At 43.9% G+C, this 18,331-nt stretch overlaps 1 protein-coding gene across 5 annotated transcripts in view; it reads right to left on the reverse strand.

Annotated features, from left to right (window-relative positions):
• GARNL3 (GTPase activating Rap/RanGAP domain like 3) overlaps positions 1-18,331 on the reverse strand; it is a 112,482-nt gene that overhangs the window by 35,165 nt on the left and 58,986 nt on the right. For all 5 annotated transcript variants that reach the window (XM_082207674.1, XM_082207678.1, XM_082207677.1 and 2 more), the window contains 7 exons: positions 9,541-9,615; positions 8,158-8,257; positions 7,534-7,652; positions 7,009-7,073; positions 6,824-6,887; positions 4,808-4,834; positions 1,861-1,936 (listed from right to left, as the gene is read on the reverse strand). In XM_082207674.1, coding sequence (XP_082063800.1) covers positions 1,861-1,936; positions 4,808-4,834; positions 6,824-6,887; positions 7,009-7,073; positions 7,534-7,652; positions 8,158-8,257; positions 9,541-9,615 — 526 coding nt within the window. The remainder of the gene's footprint in view (positions 1-1,860; positions 1,937-4,807; positions 4,835-6,823; positions 6,888-7,008; positions 7,074-7,533; positions 7,653-8,157; positions 8,258-9,540; positions 9,616-18,331) is intronic.

Raw genomic sequence — 18,331 nt, forward strand, 5'->3', positions numbered from 1 at the left:
CAGTGTGTACATGGTACTTGATAGAGTATTATAAGCAAGAGTGGCTGCATCCGCACCGCACATTTAAAGCAATATTCCCCTCAAAGAATCCTGGAAACTGCAGCTTCTCAAGGGCGCTGAGAGTTGTTAGGAAACAACCCTGTTGCCCTCACAGATCTACTGCTCCCAGCATTCCATGGGAAAAGGGATTGACTGTTAAAGGAACTGTAGATGGGAATTATAAATGTATATGTGGAATAGGCAGAATCTTTTAAAACAGGGCTTTTCAAAACTTGACTACAAATTCCATCATCCCTGACCACAGGCTTAGCTAACGGGTTGATAGGAGCTGTAGTCTAAAAAAAACCCCATCTGTGGACTCAAGGTTGAAGGACACTGGTTTGAACGATCCAGGGACTCTGGAGCAGCTGTGGGTGGCAGAGTTAGAGAACTGAAAACTGCAACCATGGGTATTTGTATACCTCTTTCCAGTGATGCCTGGTACCCATTGGGACTGGTAGAGCACAAGGCAAAGAGACCACCCATAGGTGGTGGTGGCACCAGAGCCAATGAGAGGCAGCGCCAACTAATTCTGCTCTAGTCCCCTGCCATCCTCCTCCCTGCTTACTTCTACAAGGGAAACACTGAGATTAAGGAGGTAGAAGCTGGTAGGCAGGGCCACTCCCGGAACTGGTTGCAAGTAAGAAGGCAGGAGGGGGGAGCTGGCTGACGGCAGACTGAGGATGGTGGGGCAGTGCCCCATTTGCCTTAATGGATCAGCCTCCACTACCTCTTTCATTTAAGCCTCCCACAGTTGAACAGCGGAGCTACAACTGCCTAAGAAAAGTAGCTGCTAGTGAGAGGGCCTTCATAGTGGTGACACCCTGGCTAGGGAACACAGTTTCATTTTGCCATTTTTAATGGTCTTTTCGGTGTCAGGTGAAGGCACCCAGGCCTTCAAATCATCTTTTAATCTGAGTTGCTAGAAAGGGAAGGTTTTAAGGCTGCTTTTAATTATTGCATATTTATTGTGTTGCGTCTTTAACACAGTACTCTTTGTTCTGTAAGCCAACATAATGTTCATGAGTAGAGAAATATGGTAACAAAAAGAAATCAGCTCTGGATTTCACTTAAATCTGAGCATTCACAGGAATGTAGGAAGCTGCCTTATACCAAGATTATTTGTCAGTCTAGTTCAATATTGTCTACAATGATTGGCCGCGGCTCTTCAGGATTTAAGGCAACCAGGGACTTACACATGCAAAGCAGATGCTCTACTACTGAGATATGACCCTGGCTGGCTCAAAGAATCACTGGGTATGGAAGTACCTTACAAAAAGGGAAGGTAAATATGTATGGTTGCTATGTGTGCAATTTACACTCCACACCATATTCTCCATCTGACAAAAGTTAAGAGCGTAAACTTTTCAAAGCAGAGGACTCTCTTTCTGCTTATGCTGCCTCGTAATACAAAATGCACACCAGGAGACTACAACTCCCATCTTCCCAACCTTTGCCCATGCTGGTTGGGGCTGATGGGAATTGGAGTCAAACATCACCTGGAAGACACCACATTGGCTATTGCAGTGATTGTGAAATAACAGGAGAGGATGTTTCAGATGGTGCCTGGGGAAATCCTCTTCTTTTGCCTCGGCAAGGGCACTCACCAACCTTTTTTTTTTTTTTAAGGGAATCAGAATTCCCCTCCTGTTTGGAGGGAGATGGCATTGCACCTCTAAGCAGTTCAGCCAGGTAGAATCCAATGCACCACCAAAGCTGGCCACCACTGGTCTAGATCTAAACCAAGATCAGCACAATGGCATAAACACAGACATTTCCCCACCCACCTCAGTTCAGATAGAAATCAATCTTCAGACTCACCGTTGCTGAACATCTCGTCATCTGTTAGCTGTCCATCTTTGGCATAAAGTACTCCAAACTTAAAATTGACAGAGCCCTATGAAACAGGAACAGTATGTTAGTAAGACGGAACCAGACTGGCATTCTTCAAAAAATGAAACAGCTTTATATTGGAAAAGTGAAAGTGCTCCTTTTAACTTGGCAGTTAAATTTGGCAGTTCCACAATAATCCTGCATCCTAACTTGCCAATGAGCAGAGTACGTCTTCTAAACCCTTAACAGCTAGAGGGTGCTAGAGTAGCTCTTCCAATCATATTGAGCTGCATCCCAGAGAAATACATGTGAATTGGGGGGGGGGGGGAGGACCAGGATGTGCAATGGAGACTTCATGAATTTGAATATTCATTGAGAAATACAAGCCCATGCACACTGCTCCAGAAAGATGTGGGAAACCAGTTTGGAAAGACAAACCATATTCTTTAAGGTTACCAGATTTTTCCCCCAATGAATCTGGGGACACTTTTCAACTTCAATGGATTTTGCATGGGGACTTTATTTGTAAATCCGGGGAATGTCCCCAGGAAATGGGGACGTCTGGTAACCTTATCTTACTCTACTCAGGGTTTTTCATTTTTCTTTTTAGTTTATCATTCATATGCTCAGGTTCTGATTCACTTCCACACTATATTATCCCCCACCCACCTTTTTGGGCAACTGCCCTGCTCATGAATTTGAAGTCAGGCGTATTTTTATTTGTAACAAAATAAATAAAATGTTGACGTGAACCTGCTGTCTGCGGATGAGCCTGAATTGGAAGCCAATAAAGGGATTGCCTTGCAAACAGGACTCACAAGTCTTTATTTCTTCTTATAACTGGATTTCTCAGTATTGTCTGTATTTCTGATCTCCAGGTACGAGTGCTGTCATTTATACAACCAACACAGCACCGTCCATGCACAAAAAGGAAGGGAATCAGCAGGCTTTGTGGAATGCCATGGTTTGTAGCAGCAGCATGGCAGCACCTACACCTTGGAGCTCCCTGCCTATTGACACTTTTGCTGAACTCTTTTCAGTGCCTGCTTAAAACAGTTCTGTTTAGGCAAGCCTATCCAGAGACATATAGGTTACATGTATTTTATTTCTTTTTAGCTACTGAAGATTTTAATAATCTTTTGAATTATTTTCAAAGGAGAATTTTAATGTTTATTTTATATTTTAGTAAAACACAGAGGTTTTCTTACAATCAAGATATACATTTCATTAAATAAAAAGATATAAATAAATACACAGGAGGGGAAACCCGGAAAACAGCCCTCAGTGGGCACAGAGTGCTAGCTGATTATTTGCAAGTGGAACAGAAAACCTAGTTGGAAGGGGCTGGAATGGAGTAGTCTTGAAGAGGTGACTGGGAAAGTGAACAGCAGTAGCCCACAATGCAAGATTTTGTTGCGGTGGGAGTTTATGATATTCAAATCCAGGGAATACTGACTTGTTTTTCTGATTTTCTTGTTAGGTTCTTTTCCCCATATCCCTACTTTGTAGGTGTCTAACACCAGCAACAAACATCTTCAAAAATAAACATGCAAAATCCCTATCTCTCACACTCAGTAACACTGCTTGTGCAAGCCTGCTATCTTAAAATTCCCTAATTTTAAACTGTGCTATTTTTACTGTTGTTAGCCTCTCTGATCCCGGCTTTGGCTGGGGAGGGCGGGATATAAATAAAAAATTATTTTATTATTTATTTATTTATTTCCCGCCCATCTGGCTGAGTTTCCCCAGCCACTCTGGGTGGCTCCCAACAGAATATTAAAACAGAATAAAACATCAAACACTAAAAACTTCCCTAACAGAGCTAAGCATGTCATCCCCCCCCCTCCGCACAAACAGAAGTCTGGAATGGGACAGATTTGGGCACCAGCTTCCTCCAATTTGGAGATTTAAAATATGTGGATCCCTCTACCACTAATAGGAATATCATCAGTTTTAGGCAATCCATTGCACGTATGAAAACCAATCATTGTTATTGTTAGGGGAGACTGCAGACACTCAATTATGGCACTCAGCACTCACACTTCCCATTCTGTTTCAAAGACGTGGATCGCTCCCATGAGTCAATACAGCATCAGCACAAGCTCATTTGCTGTGATTTACACCCTGACCCCACCACATGAGTGGCTCAGACTGAGCTAGTGGCAGAGGCAAGTGAGGCCCTTGGGCCCATGAACCTTCAAGGGTCCATAATCAAACTGAATTGATATATGGGCCTCTCTCGCAATTGGTACTTTGGAATAAGGTGCGGCAAGCAGTAGTGACAAAAGAGGAACACAAGAGTCCAAAACATTGTAGAAGGAAAGAGTATTGTTTCATAAGTACTTCTCGGGCCAAAATCACACATTATGTAACTGGGGCCGGGGCACTGAAAACAACACGCCATGTTGAGTTCCTTTGCTCACTTTCAGAACCTGAGCAATACTTATCTCAAGATGCCCGCCCCCTCTTTCTGGACCATGGGTTGCTGCCTGCAGGGCAGGATTAAGATAGGGTTGTCACATCATGGGATAAGTATTCCTGCCCAATGTGGGTGAGAAGGGGTGCCCATGACATGGAATTGGTGTTTTCAGCAGCACATTTTGTGAGACATATGCAGTAGCAGCAATCTGAGCAAGTATGCTTCCCCCCCTCCTGAATTCAGGTAACAGGGTCCCCAACAGATCTGTAGAAGTGCATGGTCTGAAACTGGTTCACCAATAGCTCCCAACTCTAATTGGCCTTCTCAATCATAATTTTGCACTTATGTTGACCTCAGGAGGGGCACACAAGAGTATTTGTGGGTACAACACCCCCCACCCCCCAAATAAAACCAAGTAGCATAGCCCACAGAATAGAACATGGTACTTTTCAAAATGGAAACCAATGTTTGTTAGATAGGCTTCTGTGAACTTAAAGGAATCAGATTGTGAATTACCTCTTGCTCTTCCAGAACCAATAAATCCTGGGGAGGGAAAAGAACAAATATATTCAGCTTTTATATTCATTCAAAACCCAGCAATCTAATTTGTCATTTGTTTGCACCCTAAATGTAACTGGTCAGGGCTTTCAGACAAAAGCAGCGGCAACCACACTGTTTTTCAATACTGGTCTCTTGGTTAGGATTGGAAAAAGCGACATCTCGCCCTAGTCAAGTACTTGCAAGTTTTTTAATTGTTTAAATTGTTGTACTTTAAAGTCTTGTAACCTTAGGGTGAAGGGTGGGTAACCAGAAACAACAACAACCACATGGATAAAAAATCCCATTCAACCTTTGAACAGAAAGGTCCAGGAAATGTCCAAACTGCAATGAGGGAAATGTAATTAAAAGTGAGTCCAGGACAAGGTGTTACAAGCCACCTGCTGCTTTGGCATAGTGCCCAGCCACTACCCCTTAAGTCTAGTCATAGATATTCTGGCCATCTGCTCATGATCTCTTTATCCTGTTCGGCAGGCTACAGTTCATGCAGCTTTCTTCCAGGACAGAGATGGAGAACCCCTGTCTTCCCCTTGCCTCAGTCTTCGCTTCTTTAGGCTAAACATACCCACTTCCTTCCATTTTTCTTCACAGGGCTTGTTTTCCAGACTGCTGACTGTTTTTGCTGCCTCCGCGGAACTCTTTCCAATTTGTCTCTACACACGTCTTGAAGTGCTACCAAGGGGCTATATTTTTCCTTTCTGCTCCACGAACATTCAAACTTCTGCCCCTGCTTCTCAGACATTCAACCCCCACTACCTAGCAAACAACAGCCATAGGAATCTGCCATATACTGAGTTAACCCATTAGGCCATCTAGCTTAGCAATGCGTACACTGTTTGGCAGTGGCTCTCCACAGTTTCAGACCTGGAGATGTTGGGGATTGAACCTGGGACCTTCTCAATGCAAGGCAAATGTTCTACCCCTGCACTACAGCCCTTCTCTTAAGATACAGCAAACACAAGAAACTGCCTTAATCTGAGTCAGAGCATTAGCCCATCTAGCTCAATATGTCTAAACTGACTGGCAGTGATTCACTAAGATTTCAAGCAGAGGTCTCTCCTAGTCCTACCTATTGATGCCAGGGAATGAAGCTGGGATCTTCTGCATGCAAAGCAGATGCTTTGCCTTTGAGCCACAGCCCTTGCTTTGACCTTCCATTCTCTGCCTGCTAGACTTCAGCCTTTTCTTACTGCCTTTGTTTCTCTTCCATCACACCTTGCACTGAGGTTTCCTTCTTAGATATCACAGCACACATTCTGATAGATCATTTATCCTCCACAAGAGGATGAGACCACCACCCAGATGCTGGATTCCAGCTCATGGGCTTGTCACTGAACACACCAAGGATTGAAAATAAAACTGCCAATGGCATAATGCTGTTATACAAATCTAAGGTGGAACCACACTTGGAATACTCTGTATAGTTGTGGACGCCTCAAAAAAGGATATTGTAGAGATGGCAAAGGTTCAAAAAAGGGAACCCAAAGTGATTAAGCAAATGGAGCAAGAGAGGATTAGACAAATTCCAGGAGGAGAAGACTATCAATGGCTAAGTTCCTCCACCGTGGGAGGCAGTATGCCTTTGAATACCAGCTGCTGGGCATCACAAGTAGGGAGGGAGAGCTATTGGTCCTCAGGTCTGGCTTGCAAGCTTCCCATTGGGGCATCTGGTTGGCCACTGTGAGAACAGAATGCTGGACTAGGTGGGTCTTTGGCCTGATCCAGCAAGGCTCTTCTTATGTTCTTAAGCTACACCAGCTTAAAACTCTCTGCAAAATATTTAATTCCATTTATTAGATCTGTGGCTTTTGGATGGAGTCCTCAAAGCAACTCACCACATTCATAAAACACATTTCTTGAAGTCTGTATTTGAAGCAATTGTTTCCAAAAGACACCCCCAACCGGCTTCACAAAATAAACACTCTTAAAATAGGATGGAGAAAAGAAATACTGAAAAAGCTTTGCAAAGCTCACCTTTTGAATTTCAGGGTGAAGAATTTCTCTAGGGCCTTTCTCAAATTTGTCAAGATTCATGGCACTGAAATGTAGGTGAAATTGTAAATTTCAGTGTTGTCTGTTCATGTGGAGCAACAATGAGTAATATCTGCTGCAATGATCTTTTAAACGTAATCTCTACTGAATTGTTTTTAACTGCTTACCTTAAAATAGATTTCACAGACAAAGTTTTGGTAGGACTGTAAGGGAGGCATATTTTCAGAGTACCCTAGAAGAGAATTGCATTAAGACAGATGCTCTTTCTCAGATGACTTTGGGTTTTTTTCTATACAAATGAAAATACTAAGTTAATTCAATCAATTACAAAAATATTCAGAATACTAATGGGTGAGGGTTGATTCAGATGTAACCCTCAAACATGGTTTGTGCTAACTGTAGCTTGAACGATAACTTATGCCATAGTTTGTCAGATGGGGTTGGTTCACAATAAATCATGGTTTAAATGTGCATCTGAACAATGTGAAAGATTCAAAAGGCCTTTGTGGAATGTAGCAAATAAGTAAGCTGCAAGTCGGGGTGAAAGAAACTACTTATAATGGAAGGAGTGCCTGTTTTTCTATCATAACCTTTCTAGCTTGGCATGCTCCACTGATTACCATGGATTGTCAGAAACTAAGCTAAACAATTAGAACCAATATAAAAGAGCAGGCAAAATGTTTGTCCCTTACTGTTTTTCTCCAGAGGATTGCACGGTATTGAGGAACACGCTGATTGTTTTGGTCAGAGAGTACGACAGACAGAAAAAAGGGGTTCTTCTCTATGTCTGTTCCTACATAGTTCTGATGAACTGGGGAGCAAAAACAGTGCCTGTTACAAAATGCAAAACCAACCTGCAAAGGAACCCAAACTGTACACACAGGGGGATCCCATTGCTCATAGAGTAAGCACCTTAGTGCCACATGCAAAATTCCCTGTGCGAAGACTGGTACCAAATTTAATGCCACTGCCTCTGAACACAGATGGCCTACTTTGCTATTACGGAGGTGAGGTGTGAACAGGGGCCATTCACACTTCAGTCTATTTTAGCCAAGTGGGACAAGATGGTGGAGACCTGCCATAACATATACTCTAAAGGCTGGGCACTCAGGCCTATCAGTCAAAAAAGGTGGTTGCATAGATGTAGTCACATGGCTAAAGTTAACATGGTCTCATTTGAAAAAGGAACTCTCAGAGAGAAACTCACTCTGATCAAGGCAAGATAAGACACTGCTAATGATCAAAGCACAGTTTGATTATTCAATAATGTTGTAACTGATGCAGGCATGTGAACACAAATAAAAAAGTGTAACTACCTTTTCCTAGAAAATACTTGAAGTACCATCTGGTGTGGTACTCAGGGTTCTCCAAATGCACATCTGTTCTGCGCCATGTACCAGGGGCATAATCTGTGTTCTGGAAAGAAAAGAGAAACCAGGAAGTCATTTAATTCAAGGCACCCCACACAGAAATAGCAAACAGGACGTGGAATGGAGGAGGGGAGAGGGAGAAGTAGGCATTTGAAGCAGCTGGTAGCCCAGCCCCTTATTGGGTGTCCATATGTTAGAGGATCTGCGCCTGACGCCTATTAACTACTAAACCCGTTTTAAGGTCCTGCTACTTAGATGTAAAACACTAAACAACTCTATACCAGGTTACCTGAAACACTGTCTTCCCCACCATTGCCTGTTAAGGGCACTAAGATGAACAAATGGAACCTGGCTAGCTTTGCCACACTCTGATGATTATTGGCTTGTGATAATGCAGAGGTGGGCTTTTCACTGGTGGCAGCAGTGCTGTGGAATGCCTTCCTTGCTGAAATACAAGAGGCCCCAACAGCATTGGCATTCTCCAAGAAATCTACTATGTTAGGGTAAAAATGTGTATAATAAAAAGAATGTGTTAGTGAACACAACATACAAAATGTATTATATTAGGGCAACCAGCTTGCAAAAAGGTGTAAACCAGAGAAACCTGTAGTAGGGATACCAGGGCACTGGAGTTCCCTTGCGCTGTAGTGAGTCAACCCACTAGGGCTGGTGATTGGCTCTCATGAACAGGAAAGGCTTTGAAAATGACTTCCTGTTTAGGTCTAGACTGAGAAAATCTTTCCTGACTCTTGGGTGTGTTATAACAATCAACTGGACCCCTTGATTCTTGCTCCAGGATCCAATTTGATGGCTACCTCCTGCTGTTTACAACAAGATCTCTGTAACTAAGAATTAGTGCCTGAATTTGCTTTTTCCCTCCTCCTTCCCAGTCCCCTTTCCTCTTATGTCATATCTCTCAGATTGTGAGCCTGACAGCAGGATCAGTCTTCTCACTGCTATTCGTAAGCTGTTCAGGGGGGCTGGTTTGGCAGAAGAGCAGAATAAAAACAATTATTTTTCACTCTGATACATTGGCTCGATCCTTTTAAACATTATTAGAACAATATTAGAAATATCGTTCTAAAACATCAAAGCAGGAAACATTCTGTTTTGCTTTCTCTTTCTCCCCACTGTTTCCCTGTTTTCTGGTTGCTCTGCAGCGCATTATGAACGTTAAAAAAGAATGTCAAGTGGCTATATGGTTATCAGAATCATTCCTTAACTCTTTTTTAGCATTAAAAACCAGGAGTGTAGATCTGCCCACTGTTATGATGCCAATGCCTAACCAATCTGAGGAAAACAAGCCTTAAGGCAAAGACCTCCTCCTACCTCATCAATAGAGCCATTTTCCACCCGGAATCGCCCAGCTCTTTGGATAGCTCCATCAGCGTCACTGGAAATGAGCTGTGCCATGAGGGGGAAAAGGTAAACATTAGAACAGCAAGCCTTGATTCTTCATCTTCTAAGCATTCTTTGGGATGCAACTCATTGGTAGCATGTGCTTTAAACATCTGTATTGTTTGGATGCCATCTAATGGAGGCATCATATTTATCTCATTGCTGAGAAAAGAGCATTTGGAGTGAAAGAGAGGCTTGTCATCATCACTCAGTCTAGGAGTGACCCACCTCCAGGCAGCAGGGGCAGCCTCTCTCCCTACCACAAGGCAGATGGATTTCCCAAGAGATAGGAGCACCAAACCCAAAGGCAAGCTCTTTCATAGAAAGGTGAACCAAACTCGGAAAGGGGATGGTTATGTTTCATAGGAGGGACCACAAAGGCTTCATCTACGCACACAGCAGCAGAATGAAGTGCCAGAAGGGACTGTACCACTTCCTACAACAGGCGGGAGAGTCACAGTGGAATGCTCCTGCAAATATACAACTAGCAGATTGGGAAGAAAGGTCTGCTGTAAAACACTGGATAATGTTGCATGCTCACACACCTGTGCACACATACACACATGCATGCGCTCTCTCTCTCTCATATACAACTTGCAGACTGAAGCCGTTCAGCCTATTTTGCCATTCATTCTGCTACATGTATAGACCTGACCCGAGAAGCAACGTTTCAAAGACTGTGATTCCTCGTGTCATGGTCCCACTACGAATATATACATTGTTTTGGAGTGGATGTTAAAACTATTAAAACAGGAATTCTATGAAGAGGCAGATCGAGATTAACAACGTAACAGGTTTTATTCATAACAGAATGGAAAAGCAAATAAGTATAAAGGTATGTTTGTTAGTGAGGGCACTGTTACATATCTTTTTAAATAAAAAAAATATATGTGTATACAGCAATTTAATTTTAAAAAAATCAAAGTGGTTTGCAACAATTATATATAACCACAACCCCCTGCATATTTACAGTAAGAATTTATTTTAATACAGAAACCTTCATCTAAGGCGGGGGTCGGCAACCTGCGGCTCCAGAGCCGCATGCGGCTCTTTAAAGCCTTTGCTGCGGCTCCGGGGCGGAGGCGCGGGGCGGGGGGAGGGCGTGAGGGAAGGAAGCGAGGGCGCGAGGGAAGGAGGCGAGGGGCGGGGCCGAGGGGAGGGCGCGAGGGAAGGAGGCGAGGGGCGGGGCCGAGGGGAGGGCGCGAGGGAAGGAGGCGAGGGGTGGGGCCGAGGGGAGGGCGCGAGGGAAGGAGGCGAGGGCGCGAGGGAAGGAGGCGAGGGGCGGGGCCGAGGGGAGGGCGCGAGGGAAGGAGGTGAGGGCGCGAGGGAAGGAGGCGAGGGGCGGGGTCGAGGGGAGGGCGCAAGGGAAGGAGGCGAGGGGCGGGCGTGAGGGAAGGAGGCGAGGGGCGGGGTCGAGGGGAGGGCGCAAGGGGAGGAGGAGGCGGAGGAGTTAGTTGCCTGAAGCCACTGTTCAAAACTGGTCACTGTTTTGAAGGGGAGTGAAGAACACACACTCAAAAAAAGGTAACTTGTTAATTTAATGTTTATTATGTTTACTGATTTGTGCTTTGTGACTGTTTGAGGTGGGGTTTTTTTCTTGGGAGGCTGGGCGGCGCGAAGAGAGGGAGGGTTGTGGTAGCGTCGGGGCTTGTCTCTAGCAAAGTAAGTCCTCGCTATTTGGTCACATGCGCAGCAGTGTGGCTTCGGAGCTCCAACACTTGCTTTGCCGGCTGCTTTCAAAAGTGTCGGAATCAGCTGTGCTGTTGCTGGGTAACCGGATCGTCCCAGCAGCCATCTTATCTGCCCATGTGGTCTTCTGAGGCGGCCGCCATCTTACTATAGGAAATTCCACGTGGGAGTTAGTTGCCTGAAGCCCCTTTTTAAACTTAAGCAGGGGGAAGTTTGGTGAATTGTTTTCCTTAACGTTATGCAACAGCTTATTGCTGGTCTTTGTCGTCCCGCCTTTGTAAGCAGGCTGCATTGAAAGGGGGCATATACACTGGTCACTGTTTTGAAGGGGAGTGAAGAACACACACTCAAAAAAAGGAAACTTGTTAATTTAATGTTTATTTATATGAGGAGGAGTAATTCTGAGGGGTCAAACAAAGAAATAATAAAAAGTGTCAAAAAAGGTATTTTTATAATGACGAATGCCTCATTATTATATATTATTTACATCAGGCACTGATTATGATTTATGGTACACTGGGGCCCTGATTAATTTTCTATGGCATTTTGGGGCATTGGTTATTGGGCATAGCAAGTTGTGGTCGCGTGGAATTTGTGCTTTGTGACCTTTTGAAGTGGGGTTTTTTTCTTGGGAGGCTGGGCGGCGCGAAGAGAGGGATTATTTTTATAATGACGAGGATGACATTGGGCCCTCATTATAAATTATTATTTACATCAGGCACTGATTATGATTTATGGTTCACTGGGGCCCTGGTTAATTTTCTTTGGCATTTTGTGGCATTGATTATGCAGTCGCGGTCGCGTGGAATTCCACGTAGAGTTAGTTGCCTGAAGCCCCTTTTTAGTTGCTTGAAGCAGGTGAAAGTTTGGTGAATTGCTGCCCAGGAGTGTGGTGGAGTCTCCTACTTTGGAGGTCTTTAAGCAGAGGCTTGACAACCATATGTCAGGAGTGCTCTGATGGTGTTTCCTGCTTGGCAGGGGGTTGGACTCGAGGGCCCTTGTGGTCTCTTCCACATATGTATGTGAGCAGGTCTTCTCCAACATGAACTATATTAAAAACAAACACCGATCACGCCTCACAGATGACAGCTTGCAAGCCTGTGTGAAAATGAAGGTGACGTCTTACAGCCCTGATGTGCAGATACTGAGCACTGAGGTTCAGGAGCAAAAGTCCCATTAACCTGGTTACCTGGTTGTAAATTAAATATTTTAATTAGCTATTAATTTGTCCTTTTTTCTTGAGATTGACAGCTGACTGCACGATCCTGTATATATAGCATTAAGGCCAGAAACAATATATGCAGTGCTATATTTGTTTTAAATGTTGCAATGTTTTTGCGGCTCCCAGTTGTTGTTTTTTTTTTCGGAAACGGGTCCAAGCGGCTCTTTTTGTCTTAAAGGTTGCAGACCCCTGATCTAAGGGATCTAAGAATCCCATCTGCACTGATTTCTCAGACCCACTAACTGCTTTTTAAAAGATAAATGCCAATACAGCCTTACCAACATTCTGCCCTCCAGCCAACTTCCCCTCCCTCTTAAACTGATAAGCTGATTCTCTACGTAATTCCCCCTTTCTATCCAGTCCAGCTCTAGAACACAGTGAATTACCTCCAGCTTTTCTCTCTATCAGCTTCTAACCTTCCACTTATACCCCCGGCCTAATTTACCTCCCTCCAGCTCCCAAGCCAACAGATTGACATTTTTATAGCAGACAGTACATTATGGTCATAATCAACTTTACAACAGTTCTGTAAACTGGGTCAGTATTATTTCCCATACAGCAAATAATGTCTGAGAGGGGGAAAGGTCTGAGCGGGATGTGTCTTGTCTATTTTATTAATTAATTCCCACAACATTTTAATACAATGGTAACTTGGGTTACAGATGCTTCAGGTTACATACGCTTCAGGTTACAGACTCCGCTAACCCAGAAATAGTACCTCGGGTTAAGAACTTTGCCTCAGGATGAGAACAGAAATTGTGTTCTGGCAGCGCGGCGGCAGCAGGAGGCCCCATTAACTAAAGTGGTGCTTCAGGTTAAGAACAGTTTCTGGTTAAGAACGGACCTCCAGAACAAATTAAGTACTTAACCCGAGGTACCACTGTACCTCTTGATGGCAATAAAACCTCAAAGTGGTTCACCAAAAGAGTAAGACAAAAAATGATCAGCTAAAAAAATAATTATTTAAAACATTTAGAAAATAATTAAAATCAATGATAAGCTAAAAACAGATTGAATCACACGACAGCTTCTACATGTCTGGCAAGGCTTGCCTAAACAAAAAAGTTTTAATCAGGCACCGAAAAGACTATAGTTGAAGTACCTGCCTGTTGTTCATAGGCAGGGAGTTTCAAAGTGTGGGCTATTTATTTACATCCAGCTTTTTCAAGCCAGTTTTCCAAAGCAAATTACAACAACAACATCAGCAGCAACAATGATGAAAACAACGATGACGACAACAACTACTTAAGGGGTAAAACAGGCATAGAAAAGGAACAGTGAGATTTCTTAGGAGACACCACAAAGGTTTGGTCCACACCCACAACAAAATAAGGTGGCAGAAAGGACCATACCACTTCATAATACAGGTGGGGCACATCACCATGGAATATGGCCCCATGTCCAAAACTATCTTTAAACTATAAAAGACAATGCAAAAACAAAACAAAAACCACACCATTTAAAAAAAGACTAATATCTAAGGTCACGCGATGAGTTTGTGGCTAAGCTGAGACTGGAACCAGTGGCCTTTTGGACCACAGCTCATTCTCTTAGTCACTATGTTATGTTACAGCAGTGCCAACAGGTGTGTTTGTATTAGGGATAATAGTTGGAATATATGAAAGAGAAAAGATGTCCACAAGAGAAGGCTGATAGGGGAAAGGGGGTGCTGGAACACCTGAATGAGGATTAAATGGTAACTCCATGGATGCCATGTGCAAAAGGAAGTGAGTTGAGATGTCTTAGAGCATGGTTGGCTAACCTGTGGCAGTCTAGACATTGCTGAATTACAACTCCCATCAGCCCCAGCCAGCTTGGCCAATAGCTAAGATAGAAATCATTGTTCAAGAATATCTAGTGGGCCACTCCCTGCATGAAATGGAAATCTCCAGCCAAGAACCGGGACAATGTCATGATCCAGTGAAAGAAGGTCAGGCACATGACAGGCGAGAGCAGGAAGGATGAGCAGAGTCTGTAAGCTGAGCATTCATAAGCAGCTTATTCCCCAAAGTAAACCTGTTTCTGAGAGTTGAGACTTCAGGCTAAAAATGCTCCTCCATAAAAGATTCTTTCCACTTACAAAGCTAGATGGGAACAAGAAGGGTCAAGAATAGCCTTCTCCATGATATGTTTAGGTTTTTTAATAACCACCTCCTCTTCCTCCTGGCTCATCTTCTTGGATGCTGGAGCGTTCAATCACACGGGACTTTAGTTGCATTCTGAAACAGCACAGCCTGGTCAAAGGCTTCCAACTTCAGTAAGAACATGCCCCCAAGTTTGCTAGTTTCTTCTTTCCTTCCAATCAATTTTCCTTTTGTGACATGCCTTTTTAGATTGTAAGCTAGGGTTGTCATATTTCGAAGAGCAAAAAAATGGGATGTGGAGCCTCCTTGCCTTCCACTGCGTGAACACACTGCGGACACACACACCATACCCTCCAACTTTTCTCCGATGAAAATTGGGACATCCTATTCAACAACAACAACTGCAACAAAAATTATTTTATTATTTATACCCCGTCCATCTGACTGGGCTGACCAGCCACTCTGGGTGGCTTCCAACACATATAAAAAAATAATAAAACATTAAACATTTAAAAAGCTTCCCTATACAGGGCTGCCTTCATATGTCTTCCAAAGACATAATGGCAAAAAGAAATGGAATATGAAGATCCAAGCTGCATGGTGATCAAAGGAAAGGAGCAAAGCTTTTAGGGGAAAGATGCAGTGCCAAGTGCTTCAGCCATTTCCTCCACTCTTTCCCCCCACCCCAACCCCCAACACTTTCTTTGCTAGGTTCTTCAGTCAGCTAAGTTTTCAAGATTTATTAAACAGGATACACACCCACCCACCCACCCACCCACACACACACACACACACAAAGTGGGGAGGGGAGCTTTCCCTGACCTTACATGAGAGCTGTGTATTTTAACTTCCATTCAAGAATTCTGTTTAGAGGTATCCAAGGTAATTTGGTTCATCTCCACAATAGCTATCCAAATGTCCATTGGCCTTAGACAAAGAACTTTTAATTAGGACTGAGAGAGCTTGGGGGGTTCTCTTTACAAGCAAGCTCTCGCTTTTCTTAGAACTTTCTAATTGCAAAATAGAGTCAGCTTAATTGCAACCAATGGATAATACACAGTGGTGGGGATCCTGGCATTGAGTTTATGGGAGTATATGGGAGACCCTTATGGGGAGAAGGGGAAGGGGAGACAGAGAGAGAGGCCCGCTAAGGAAGCCTTTCTCACCTGCTCACAGGCGGCTTACTGAGCACCATCTGGCATGGCCAACAGCTCAGAGAGGTCTAGGTAGCAGCCTTGGATCGGCCATTCAATGATGAGCCCAATCTCAACATCCACAATGTGGGGGCACCATAGAGATAATAAACTGGACATATGGCACCCCATGGTAAGCTATTCTGGGGAGTTTTTTTTCTGGACTGGGAATTTTTAAAAAAACCCTTTAAACAAGCTAAGCCAAGGGATATGGAGGGAAAGATGATAGAAGGTCAGTAAGATTTCTTCTAGGGCGTCAGAGGTTTGATTCCAACCTCATTTATAAAAAGTCTAGTATCCGTAGGAAGCTGCCTTGTACAAAGTCAGATTGTTGGGATCAGTACTGTCTATACCAGGGGGCTAGAGAAACCTGTGGCCTTCCAGACTTCATTGGCCCCATTCAGGATGGCCAATGGTCAGGGATGATGGGAGATGAAAGTTCGACAGCAGCTGGAAGACTACAGATTCCCCATCACTGCTACTCTGCACTGATGGGCAGAAGCTTGTCATAGTTTTGGATGGGTTTCCACAGCCCTATCTGAAAACGCCAAGGACTGGACCAGGGACCTGTTGTGTGTGAAGCCCTTCTCCTGAGCCAAAGTTTTTCCCTTAGGATATCCTCTGAGGCTGCTCTGTGTTACAGTGAGAATGAGGATCATGCCTCACTACTAGGAACTAAACCAGTTGTTCTTCTGAATCTTCCCAACAATGTGGAGCAAAGTTTTATGTTGGTAAAAAGCCAACATTTTCAATTAAAAACAACTGCCTTCCATAGGGCCAAATGTTGGAGCCTCAGGGTTGTACTGAAACTAAGCTTGTCTGGGATGCATTACATTAGTTCCCCCTCCAATCAAAGCAACTTGCTTGCCCACTTTTCTTAACTACTCAGGGAAACATGGACATGAGCAGGGGTCAGCAAACTTTTTCAGCAGGGGGCCGGTCCACTGCCCCTCAGACCTTGTGGGGGGCCGGACTATATTTTGAAGAAGAAAAAAATGAACAAATTCCTTTGCCCCACAAATAACTCCAAGATGCCTTTTAAATAAAAGCACACATTCTACTCATGTAAAAACACACTGATTCCCGGAACATCCGCCGGCCAGATTTAGAAGGGGATTGGGCTGGATCCAGCCCCCGGGCCTTAGTTTGCCTACCCATGGACATGGGGAACACAGGTTTTATTTGCTTACCTGGCTGCTGCCCAAACCACAATTAATGCCCGGCACAGGAACAGGGGAAGGAAGACAAGACCTCCCCCCAAAAGACCACCTTGATTTTATACAAGGGCAAATAGCCATTGTGAATACTTAAGCATCATTCTTGAACTGTGGCCCCAAAACAGAAAGGCTATGGTGATGGTGATGATGCCACTCTGAAATTGGCAGCATAAATGCAATAAACACTTTGTTCTATGCTCAAGTTTGTGATAGAAAAGCATGGAAAGTGTCAATGGATTTAGAGGAGCAGCAGCTAACCTTGATTTGGGCCAAAGATCACATTCCCTGTTGGCCAACCTTTCAAGGGAGCTACATGCCTGCAGTGGGAATGGCCCAAACAAACATGGGCATGGCCAAAGTGGGCATGGCAGCCTTGGTAAGGGCCAGGCTTTGTCACCAGACAAGCACCAAGTACAGTGGTACCTTGGTTTACAACCATAATCCATTCCGGAGGTCTGTTTGTAAACCAAAACAGGTTGTAACCCAAGGCGCACTTTTGCCAATGAGGCGTCCCAAAATTTTTTGTTCGTAATCCCCCCAAAATGGGTTGTAATCCAAAAAAAGGTTGCAAACCGGGACACGCACTTCAGGGTTTGACGTGTTTGTAATCCAAAATGTATGCAAACCAAGACGTACGCAAGCCAAGGTACCACTGTAGAACTAATTTAGAGCTCAGGAACCTGCCATGTTCCCCAGTCTAGGAAAATGTTCTAATTATAGGACAGAAAGAAGAGAAGAAGCATTAACAGGCATCTCATACACCAAGGCTTTATTTATAGTATAGAAGACTATCAGTATTACCCCCAGGGAAACCTAACCCTTTCTCTGCACCATTCCTGGGTGGGTGTGCACCAGTGTTGAGCGGTGGTTTGCAGTAACAACACTGCAATTTAAAACATTTAACCGCCCCTGTAAAGTTGTTTTGTGGTTTGCTGCAGACAGAAACCACCAGTGATTTTTAACCACACAGGCTAAAACGGAACCACTGAAAGCATTCCCCGCAATGCACCGCCACCAACAAGAAAGACCAGTGTCTAACTTTGAAAAATAACTGTGGGGAGTGAATGAATGAATGTGAATGAGAAAAAAAGGAGAAAGGAAACATAATCTAGTGTATATCAGAAGGAGTTGGATAAACAAAAGAGAAAAGGGAAACAGACTAGTTTCTCCGCAGATGGACAGTGACTAATGATGCTAATAAAAGCTTAATGAGGTATACAAAATCAAATGTGGTTTCAGGGATATCACCTTGTCCAACATCTGATTATTCATCAGGGGAAACAGGCAGGAGAGCTTGGTCCACATTTCCTGTCAGAA

This window comes from Podarcis vaucheri (assembly GCF_965113315.1).
Source record: "Podarcis vaucheri genome assembly, chromosome: Z".
NCBI classification, from domain to species: Eukaryota; Metazoa; Chordata; class Lepidosauria; order Squamata; family Lacertidae; genus Podarcis; species Podarcis vaucheri.